Below are 11,180 nucleotides of genomic sequence, written 5' to 3'. Positions count from 1 at the left end.
CCGCAGGATTCACAGGGATTGACTCAGAGTACGAGAAGCCTGAAGCTCCTGAACTAGTGTTGAAAACGAACGTTGCATCAGTGTCTGAATGTATCCAGCAGGTTGTGGAGCTCCTCCAAGCACAGGTAAGTCATTTTTATGCCACCGTCACCAGCAGATTTGGAATCCTGCTTTGGGACATGGACTTTTTGATGTGCACATAAAAACCAGTGTGTTTCTTACAAGTGCTGTCTCTTCTCTGTCTTTCAGAATATCGTTCCCTGGGGCTCAATTAAGGACGTTCTTGAGCTGTTTGTGCCTGAAAATAAGCTCAGCAGTGTCCGAGCTGAGGCAGAGAAGCTGCCATCCGTGGAGATCACTAAGGTACTGTCAGGGGTTCTGTCATTCTTTAGCTGTTCCACGGGTAGAAGCTTCCAGGAGAGTGTTGCCAGAGGGGCCTGTGTTCCTGTGATGGCCATGTCCCTTTCTGCTGTGGGTTGTGGTGAGCTGAGGTGTGATCCTGACCCTCAGCTGTTTTCTGCTGTGTCTCCGCCCTGTGCTGGTGGAAGTCAGGGCTGTCAGTCCCCTTTGTTGTGTTAATACAGCCCCACAAGTTCACACTGACAGGTTGGATATGAGGAAGAAATCCTTTCCTGTGAGGGTGGGGAGGCCCTGGCACCGGTTGCCACAGAAGCTGTGGCTGCCCCATCCCTGGAAGTGTCCAAGGCCAGGTTGGACGGGGCTTGGAGCAACCTGGGCTGGTGGAAGGTGTCCCTGCCCATGGCTGGGGGTGGAACTGGATGAGCTTTCAGGTCCCTTCCAACCCAACCCATTCTGTGACCCTACAGGAGTGTGACAGGAGTGCCCTGTGGGTTTGTTTTGCAGCTGGATCTGCAGTGGGTGCAGGTGCTGAGCGAAGGCTGGGCCACTCCGCTGAAGGGCTTCATGCGTGAGGCAGAGTACCTGCAAGTGCTCCACTTTGGCACCCTGCTCAACGGTATGGATCCCCACTCCCTGCGGGAATACTGGCCTGGGAGCCACTGTGGGATGGCATTCTCACCCCACAGAGCACCTTCATGCTCGGCTCTGCCCTCCTGCTTTCCTCTCCTGTGTTAAATGCAGGGGCTCCTGAAGGTGGCCGAGGTCACGGCCCTGACTCACAGCTCTGACACCCTGCAGGCATTTCAGGAACCCTTGTGTAGCTCTTTTCATGCTTGGTTATACCAGGGTAAATAGAGATGCAACCCCGAGGCCAGGCTGGGCTTGGAGGTGGGAGGAGAAGGCACCTGTTCCTTGGAAACAGGAGCAGAGCCTGATTTTTCTCCCCCCACCCCACTTTCCTGCTTATCCAATACGGTAACTTGAGACGACTCAGATTTCTCTATCCATTAGCAGCATGTGCTCCATCCCTGGAAAAGGCAGGGAGTGCTCAGGTTATGATCATCCACAGCTGAGAGAGGGGCATGGATGTTCCCATCTGGTTTCTCAGCTGTAGATGCTGTCACTGTGACCTCACTTAGGGGTTTGTAGACCTGGTAGTGACCTCTGCCCTCAGGGATCTGGGATCTTGGTGAGCCTTTGAGCCTGGCCTTCCCTCTAGAAGATCCCATGGTCAGCTGGAGCAGTGACTCCCTGCTGTTATTAGGATTTGGGCACTGTGCAGCAGAGTCAAAGCCCAGGGCTGCTCCCTTTGGACTGGAGGAGTGTCTGGGTGGGGGCTTCTGCTCTCAGACACGTCGTAGCCTTTCACCTCCTTCCCAGGGTGCAGACAGTGTTCAGGAGCACATGTCCTTGTTATCAGAGCCTGCTCTGTGGTCTTTGAGCTGCCTGCTGTGCCTGACGGGGTCGCAGAGGTGCCCCTTGATGACCATGTTGCTTCAGAGCTCTGTACTTTGCGCCGGAGGCTCGTCTCGGAGAGCATCTGGTTTTGGGGTGCCCCCCCATCCCTGCAGGCATCACTGAGCAGAGCTCCTCTGAGCTCTGTGGGCACGTGTTCAGGATTTGTGGAGCTCTGGGGGGTCAGGGACAAAGCCAGGACAGCAGCTTTGCAGGGGGATGGACTCTTCAGAGCGAGGTCTTTGCAGCAGAGAGCATCAGCGTCAGTCCCTGCTCCACCTCATCTCCATGGAGGTCTCCAAGCTCTCCTGCATGGTCAGGCCCTCAGGGTGACATCTGGGCAGGAAGGAGAACATTCCAGCCGCTCCTGGATGAGCCTTAGGAAATGGTGGAAGGTTCCACCTCATGGTGCTGAGAACTGCACTGCCTAAGAGAGGTTTGAGGCTGGTCCTTCCCGAGTCAGTCCAGCCCTTGTGCCCCGGGGTGTGAGGGATGTTTTCAGCAGCTCCAGCGACTGTTTTGGGGGACTTGTTCAAGTTGATGCTCCGCTTGCTCAGCCTTGGAGCAGTCAATCCCACCGTGACATCCCAGCAGCTGGATGGATGGTGAGCTTTGTGCAGGGCCCTGGTGGCCACCAGGGAGGGGGTGGATCTGCAGGAGGGCTGTGGGGTCTCCAGTGCTCTGCCCCCTGCTCTGTCAGGAGGGGGTGACAGTGACAGCAGAGGTGTTGTGCCTCACTGCTGGCCACTGTGACCCGTGTTGGATGGGGGAGCACCAGAGAGGTTGGGGTGGCACCGTGGAGGACCACGGCCACACTGTCAGGTCCGTGCTCAGGAGGTGCTTGGCTGAGGTTTGAAATGCTCTGGTTCTTGCAGTGGTTTCCATAACGTGCCTGTGAGTGTTAATTATCTTAATTGTGTTTGTGTTCTCGCAGGAAGGAGTCGCTTGGTAGCTGGTATGTATGTAACTGTCCTTAGACTGAACACAAATTACTGCAATTGGGATTTTTTTGCTGTAATTTTTTGAGATTTATTAAAAAAAGAAAAAAAAAAAGGAAATTATTAACCGTGGCCTGACACATCCCATGTCATCCAGACCACAAACATCCCAGCTGTGCAGTTCTGTGATTACCATCACTGGGGTGATCTTTTGTTAAATCTCCATCTTGCATTGGGAAATAGAGCCTGAATATCCTCCCTTGCAGCATCATTGGTTGGTTTCATAATCCAGCTTTTTGTTTTTCCTGTGCTGACTTCATTGACTGATCAGTGTCAATGTGATTTGAATGTATGAAGTTGATATTGATTGGATCCCATGTGACTGTAATTCTGATTATTCATGAAAATTGCTGCCTGGCAGACGAATGATACCCGGTTGTGAATTAAAAGTAAATGCAAATATTTTAATAAGGATTAAAAAAATCTACAACCTAGTCAAAATGCTCAAATTAGGACTCTCAGGGGTCCAAACTGATTTCAGTCGGATCAGAACGAAGTGAATCAGTGATTTGTTTGTGACTGGAAACTCATGGGAGGGACTGATTCTTCTGTATTAACACTGGAATTATCCAAGGAGAAATGGGAGGGCTTTAGTGGAGGACGGGGAAATTGGGGGAGCAGGGATAAAACCAACATGATTGCAAGGTGTTTAGGGACAGCACCGAAATTAGGAAGTTCATGTGCAAATACAGACTTGCTGTGTAGACACGGATTAAACATGGACAGTGCAGACATGTCAGGGAGGGGGAGTAGCAGTATCGAGATATCCTGAAAAAAAACCCAAACAAACCAAGCGTGGTGGTGTTCTCCCTGCTGGAGGAGGCAGCTCAGGAGGTGTGCAGGGAATGGGGTGCTCCAGGGAACACCATCTCCACGGAGGCGGTTCTCCCGGAGGAGAGGCAGGGGTTACGTCCAGCGCTGCGTTTTCCAAGCACATTTGCATTCTTCACCTTTACAACTGACGGAGAAGAACCAGGGGAAGAGCAGGAGTGCAGCAAGTAATGAGATGCTCCAGGTGTCTCGGAGACATCAGTGTCCCTGGAATAAGGAGCTTTTGTATCCCACTGGATGTCACAACTTATGGGCAGCGCCAAAGAGAAACCGGCACCACGACCAAACTTCCGTGGAAACCTCCTTTTCCTGTGTCCCCGAGCCCCGGGGCTGGAGGATGGTAAAGTTGTGCCCCTCTCTTGGCAGATGGTGTGGTGAACCTGAGCATCCCCATCGTGCTGCCGGTGTCGGAGGAGGACAAGCAGCGGCTGGAGGGCTGCGAGGCGCTGGCGCTCAGCTTCCAGGGCCACAGGGTGGCCGTGCTCAGGAGCCCCGAGTTCTTCCAGCACAGGAAGGAGGAGCGCTGTGCCCGCGTCTGGGGCACCACCTGCCCCAGGCACCCCCACATCCAGGTAAGGCTTGTCCCCCTGCTGCCCTGGGAAGCCTGGCTGGGGGGGGGCAAACGCAGGCAGGGGCTGGGGAACTGAACCTTTCCCGGGTTTTGAGGGCCACGGGTTTCCTGTTTGCCCAGTTCCTTGCTGGGAATCATCGCATCCCGAGCAGGCAGGACTGAAGAGTCGGACTCGATGGTCCTGGTGGGTCCCTTCCATTTCAGAATATTCTGTGGAGTTTTGGGCTAATGAGTTAGTGCTCCTCAATTTGGCTGTTCTGTACAGGCAGCCAACGGGGGTGTCATGTTTTTACGGCTCCTCTCTTCCCACTTACTCTCTGGCAGTACAAGGAACTTCATCCCTCTGGGTGCCACCCAGTGACTTGAGCTGTCAGAACTTGTGACTCTGCTTAGAAAGGCTAGAGCTGTGTTAGTCCTTTCCTGCTCCCTTAAAACACCTCTTGTAATGAATCAGCAGCAGGTGTTCACCGTGCAACGGGCGTATTCCTCCTGCATATTCCCAGGAGGAAAGAGCGAAGAGTGAGGTGGAGGAAGATCTTGTGCCAGAGTGCAGCACCCAGCTGGGTGCAGTGGTGGGGACTGGGTGGCTGGTGCCTTGTGCTGCTTGTGACATTCAGTTCCTGTGGTCACTGTAAGGATGTTTTCTGCCCACAACGTGCTGAAGGAGAAGGGAAGATCACCCCACCAGCTCGGTCAAGCCTAACACTTTCCAAAGGGAGAGAGGGAAAAGGATGTACTTGCTGCCCCCTCTGCACTGCAGGTGTGTGTCATTCACAGATGGTGATGGAGAGCGGAGACTGGCTGGTTGGGGGAGACCTCCTTGTCCTGGAGAAGATCAAGTGGAACGATGGGCTGGACCAGTACCGCCTCACCCCACGGGCTCTGAAGCAGAAGTTCAGGGAGATGAATGCTGGTGAGTGCCCTGGGTTGGCACTGGGGACACGGCTCTCCCTGCCCCAGCTGGCACCAGGAGGTTGGTGTGATCCATGGTGACGTGCTCCCAAGCTCACAACACTTGCCAGGTTGCTTCTGGATCCTCCCAAAATGGGGCTGTTCAGGTGGGGTTGAGCAGTAAGAGGGACCCAGGGCATGGCACGAAAAGTGGGGCAGGGTCTCCGTGCTTTAAGGATGGTGCTTGTGATGGGCTGGACAGTGCTGAGCATCCTGCTCGTGTCCTCCCTGGCAGGTCAGAGCCCCCCTGTCTGCACTGACATGGTTGGCCTTGAACATGGGCACAGCTCAGGTGTCTGCTCCCAGGGGGCTATCCCACAGAATCACAGAATGGTTTGGGTTGGAAGAGACCTTAAGGATCATCTCATTGCAACCCCATGCCATGGGCAGGGACACCTTCCACTAGAGCAGGGTTGCTCCAAGCCCTGTCCCACCTCATCCCAGCAGGCTGGCAGAGGTTGGACACCCACCCTTGCTTTGGGGAGAGTGTTGGTCTTCCTGAAGGTGCCATTGAGCTCATGGAGCTGGCAGGTCACTCAGGAAGTTAGGGAACTTGCTGGGGGTGTCCGGTGGCACTTACAAACATGACAGGAGGGCTGAACATTATAGGACTGAAACCAGCCCCAAAGGAAAGGGGTGTAATGAAAGCAACCTTGGCAGAGCAATGGGTCTGTGTGAAACACTCACCTGAGGTACTTAAGGCCTCACTAGTGTGGAGGCAGGACACACTCGTGGCTGTGTGGGAATGCCAGGGGTGTGAGATGAAGCCAAGGCGCCCGAGGGTCGGTGCCAGCCCCTGACCCTCTGCGTCCTTCCCTTCCAGACGCCGTCTTCGCGTTCCAGCTGCGCAACCCCGTGCACAACGGGCACGCCCTGCTCATGCAGGACACGCGGCGCCAGCTCCTGCAGAGGGGCTACAAAAACCCTGTGCTCCTCCTGCACCCCCTGGGGGGCTGGACCAAGGATGACGACGTGCCGCTGGAGTGGCGGATGAAGCAGCACGCGGCCGTGCTGGAGGAGCAGGTCCTGGACCCCAAGTCGACCGTCGTGGCCATCTTCCCCTCTCCCATGCTCTACGCCGGCCCCACCGAGGTAACGTAGCCCCTGGCTGCTCCCCGGGGCAAGGTGTGAAGCCTGTCCGTGGGGATTCTGCTGCCAGCCTACCCCTGCTGCTCCGGGAAGTCCCAGGAAGGGAGGTGTAGCCTCACTGTTAGTTCCCTCCACGGTTCCCCTGCCCTTGCTGCCACAGCCATGTCCCGGCAGAGCTCCCATCCCCTCACTGGGGACAAGGGGGAGAAACAAGATTTCACCTTTTCCTGCCAGGCAGGGATGTTCATTTGGTTTCCCTCAGTGTTTCCCTTCCGTCCCTAAGTCGCTGGGACGAAAAGGGTCAGTGCTGGACCTGCCCTGAGGGAGGAGAGGAGCAATGTGTGGGCAGCCTCTGGTGTGTGAACACGCGCTGCTTTTGCATGTTCAAGGTTCCAACTGCGACCTCCATTTGCCACCAGCCTGGGACAAACCCCGTTCCCATGCCCAGTGTTTCCATGGAAATACATGTCCTTAGGAGAACTGTGGTTGCACCGGGTCCAAGCAGTGGAAGATGTGTCTGGGCGGCCTGAGTGCTGCGGCAAACCCCAGCGCGGCTGCTGACACGTCTCCTGCCTTCCTTCCTTCCTTCTTTCCTGCGAGTGCCTGGCCAGGACCTCTCTTGCAGCCCGGGCTGGGTGGCCCCGTTGCTGCTCAGCCCTCAGCCCTGTGTCCCCCCGTGCAGGTGCAGTGGCACTGCCGAGCCCGGATGATGGCGGGGGCCAACTTCTACATCGTGGGGCGCGATCCCGCAGGGATGCCGCACCCCGACACCAAGAAGGACCTCTACGAGCCCACGCACGGCGGGAAGGTGCTCAGCATGGCCCCAGGGCTCACCTCGGTGGAGATCATTCCCTTCAGGGTGGCTGCCTACAACAAGCTGAAAAGGGCCATGGATTTTTATGACCCCAAAAGGTAACGCGGCAGCGGCGTCGCGGCTCCTTCGGCCCCCACGGCACGTGGGGTTTGTGGTCACCTCGGGCTCACAGCTTGCCAGGGCGGAGGGAAAACCCTTGGTGTTCTTCTTAAGGAGAGGAGTGGGGGGAGAACCTGGGAAAGCCACTTGGAATTCCCCCCAGGAGCTGTCACCCGGTCAAGGATGGGTCCCGTGGAACTAAAGATGGCACAGGGAGGATAAGCAGCACAGTCTGGGGACTGAGTGGCAGGAGAAACAGCCTCTCCCAGCTGGGGAAGTGTGTCCTGGATGCTCCAGCTCCTCTCGGATGAGGAACCCTCGGGGGCTGACTCGGGCCAGCCGTGCTGATGTCGCCTGTCTCTGTTTTGCACAGGCACGACGACTTTGACTTCATCTCAGGAACACGCATGAGGAAACTCGCTCGGGAAGGGGAGAACCCCCCGGACGGCTTCATGGCCCCCAAGGCCTGGAAAGTCCTCACCACCTACTACCAGTCGCTGGAAAAGAAGAACTAACACTCGTCCTCCTCCTCCTCCCCAGAAATACTTGTATTAAGAGTGAGCAATGATTGATTGATTCCCTATGACACAGATCAGTTACTTGGCATTTCCAGTGCTCTGACTGTGGGATTTTCCTACCCAGGTCAGAGTGGTTTTTACTAATCAGAAATACTTTGAGCCTGGTCCTTCTCCCCTTGAAGCTGCTGGGAGCATCCTTGTGGAGCTGGAAGGGAGAAGGGCAGCAGGTCCTTCGTTCCCAGCTGAGCCTGGTGGCAGGAAGCCCAGCACAGCCTCCAGATGGGCCACACGGATATTTTGGTGCTGCCGGGGCCACGCACCGGCTCCCAGTGCAGAGGTGGGGCCTCAGCACCAGGATAAATCCTGCCTGTCCCTGCGTGCAGCAGGAATGAAGAAGTGCCTTCCCAGTGCCCCTCTCCCAGCACTGCCTGATGAGGCAGGAGCAGGTGCTGAAGCCAGGAGCAGATGCTGCTGCTGGGGTGGGAAAGGGGCACCCAGTGCCCGGATCCAGTCACTGCCCTCCAGGTTGTGCCTTAGACAATTTTTCCTGATAAACAGCGGAATCTTTTTAATGCCCTTTTTTAAAAGGATTTTTTTTAAATCAGCCTTGACCACCGCCAGTTCCTTGTGGCCGAGCCAGTTGCTCACTGTCTGTCCTTGCTTCCTTCCTCCCGTTTGACCTCTCTGGTCACACAAAACCGTGGATGAGCGTTCCTGGTGCTCTGAGCTCAGCTCTCCGTGGGGACTGTGTCGTGGTGCTCCCTGTGCTCACAGCCTGGCAGGGGAAGCTGGCCTGGGAGGCACCTGAGATCTCTGAGGAAGATCTGAGCAGCAAGAAAAAACTGGGGATGCCATCCACATGCTATGGAGTATCTTCCTGCCTGGCAGGATCGGATCCCCCTTCCCTCTGCCTGCGCTCCTCCCATCCCGAAGGCAAATCAAAGGCCAAACAGCCAAGTGGCCACGTGAGGGGGGTCTGAGCAGCTGTAAACCAGGTGAGAGGAGGCTGAAGCTCCTGCCCCCCTCTGTACCTGCAGCCCTGTGTGGGTACAGGTGACCCGATTCCCTCCGTGCCAGCGGGGTGGGGACAGTGGCTCTGGCTGGGGGACAGCAGGAAAGCCCTTGGGCCCCCCCAGCCCTTTGGGGAGCTGAGAGCCAGTGCCTGGTGCTGCTCCCAGCTCTGGCTGGTGGAAAGTTACCCCAGACTTTACCTCCTTCCCCGGCCTCAGCCCGAGCTGGACTTTGCCGCTGTGCCTGAAGCTTTTCCACTGCCTCCCTGGGCCGGGAGCGGGCAGTGATGCAACCCCGGAGCCTCACCCGCTGTGCTGCACCCCGAGCATCCCCCTGGGAGCCCCACGGCCACCTGCCCCTGCCTCAGGTGCTCCCTGTGGCCAGCGGAGCTTTCCCAGGGAAAGGGCTGATCCCACTCCACCTTCCCGGGCGGGAGGTGCCAGCAGAGGACAGTCATGCACTCACTTGTTACTCCAACGACCTGAATTTGTGATTTTTGTACCTGTCCTTCTTTAGTAGCTGCCCCAGATCCGGTCAGGATGTGTTCCCAATGAACAGGAACCAGCGTTCCCTTCTCCTTGTGCTTCAGTGTTAATGACAAACGGATCTGTGCTCAGCAAAACCGACCAGCTTCCCCTTGTCAGGGTCGGGAGCGACACCGCCAGCTCCGAGCTGCTGTGCTGGGGCCACGGCACAGCGTCCAAGCCTTTGGGCATGGCTGGAAAACAGCCTTGCAAAAAGGCCTGTTGGGTGGGTTTTTAAGTCATTTTTTAAAAGTATTTGGAGCAAAGAGCCCAAAGCTTGTGTCATACCCCAAGGAAATGCTGCAGCCCCCGTGGTGGGAGCCGACAGCACCTCAGCACCTCACCTGCTCAGGCCCTCCGGCAGGGACCTGGAAGCCAAAAGCAATATTCCCACTTTGGGTTTTTAAGGAGTGAAGTAGCACTGTTGCTGCTCATCATAAAACAATTCAACATTAAAAAACCCCTCTGTGGTAAATCCAAGTGGTTACAGCAAACACAGATGTTGTATTATCCTGTTAAACCAGCGCAGTGTCCCGATTACCTCTGATTAGAGTATGTGGGCCGGGGGTTTTATAGTGTATTTATTGAAGACATGAGACTGGAATTTGTACTTCAACTGATGCCTCTCATGATTTAATATATTCTGAACTCGATAGTCTGCTACGAAACACTCACTTTTAGTACAAATAAATATTTATACACGTAAGGAGCTCTCACTTGGATTTTTTGGAGGGGGGAGCTTTGCTTTGCATCTCAGAGCTCAACGCTGGAGACTCGACGCAGTTTGAGGAGCTGGCCCTGGAGATGTGGGAGAGGGATCAGGCTCACCCCCAGCTCTGAGGAGAGGCAGGAGCAGAGGGTGAGGATTGGATCAAACTGCTGGAGCCATGGGATTATAGCAGCCACATTCCTGCAGGACAAACCACGCTGCCTCTCCAGCCTTTCTAGCAGGGTTTGTGCTTTGACGAGGACTCCTGAGGCGGCAGCAAGAGCAGACAAGTCTGGAAAGGTTCTTGGAGAAGTGGGACTTGCAGTTCAACTGCAGTAACTGCCCTCAGGGGCAACTAGAAATAACTCCTTGTGCCTCTTCAGTCAGCCCCTTACGCCTGCGGTGACACGGGCATGAGGAAAAGGCAAGCTCCAGCCATGCCAAGAGCCAGGATTTTGGAGAAACAGGCAGATCAGAGCTCAGCCAGAGACTGCCCCTGGCAGCTGCCAACAGCCCGGGGTTTGTTCCTGCTCCCCTGCCCTCAGTGGGACATTAAAGCTCCCCTGAGGATACACTTTACTCTCAATTCATGCCAATTAAGACCTGCCCGTGCTGGGTCTTTACCAAATGGTGAGCAGCCTGAAAAAAAGGAGGTGCAGGAGGAGCTTCCCAGCCTGGCATTTCTCAGGTGTAACAACCCTGGAGAGGGGCTGGAAGAGTGTCAGAATGGGCATGGAACACATGGATCAGCTGGAGCACCTGGTACAGGTGTCATTCCAACCTCCCCAGAAACAGATCCTGGTAAGTAGCACAATTTACAGGTTTAATTCTGAGGTGAGACAGAATCATGGAATGGTTTGGGCTGGAAGGGACCTGACAGACCATCCACTCCCACCCCCTGCAGGGACACCTCCCACTGTCCCAGGTTGCTCCAGCCTGGCCTTGGACACTTCCAGGGATCCAGGGGCAGCCACAGCTTCTCTGGGCAACCTGTGCCAGGGCCTCCCCACCCTCCCAGGGAAGCCATTCCTTCCCAATATCCCATCTAACCCTGCCCTCTGGCAGTGGGAAGCCATTCCCCCTTGTCTGGCACTCCAGGCTGTTGGAAATAGTCTCTCTCCATCTTTCCTACAGGCTCCCTTCAGGCCCTGGAAGGCCACAATCAGGTCACCCCAAAGCTTCTCCTCTCCAGGCTGAACAATCCCAGCTCTCCCAGCCTTTCCTCCCAGCAGAGCTGCTCCAGCCCTCGG

General features: G+C 55.8%; 1 protein-coding gene across 1 annotated transcript in view; it reads left to right on the top strand.

Moving 5' to 3' along the window:
- The window catches only part of PAPSS2 (3'-phosphoadenosine 5'-phosphosulfate synthase 2), a 36,534-nt gene extending 26,607 nt beyond the window's left edge, over positions 1-9,927 (top strand). Inside the window, exons 2-9 of the mRNA XM_039388082.1 lie at positions 7-125; positions 250-363; positions 865-976; positions 4,011-4,216; positions 4,993-5,128; positions 5,990-6,258; positions 6,938-7,167; positions 7,542-9,927. Coding sequence (XP_039244016.1) covers positions 7-125; positions 250-363; positions 865-976; positions 4,011-4,216; positions 4,993-5,128; positions 5,990-6,258; positions 6,938-7,167; positions 7,542-7,683 — 1,328 coding nt within the window. The 3' untranslated portion in view covers positions 7,684-9,927. The remainder of the gene's footprint in view (positions 1-6; positions 126-249; positions 364-864; positions 977-4,010; positions 4,217-4,992; positions 5,129-5,989; positions 6,259-6,937; positions 7,168-7,541) is intronic.
- The last annotated feature ends 1,253 nt before the right edge of the window (positions 9,928-11,180 follow it).

This window comes from Pipra filicauda, unplaced genomic scaffold (genome assembly GCF_003945595.2).
Source record: "Pipra filicauda isolate LSUMZ 115617 unplaced genomic scaffold, ASM394559v2 scaffold606_size451818_pilon, whole genome shotgun sequence".
In the NCBI taxonomy this organism is placed as follows: Eukaryota; Metazoa; Chordata; class Aves; order Passeriformes; family Pipridae; genus Pipra; species Pipra filicauda.
Note: the sequence above shows the minus strand (reverse complement) of the source record. Positions and strands in the feature narration are given on the sequence as shown.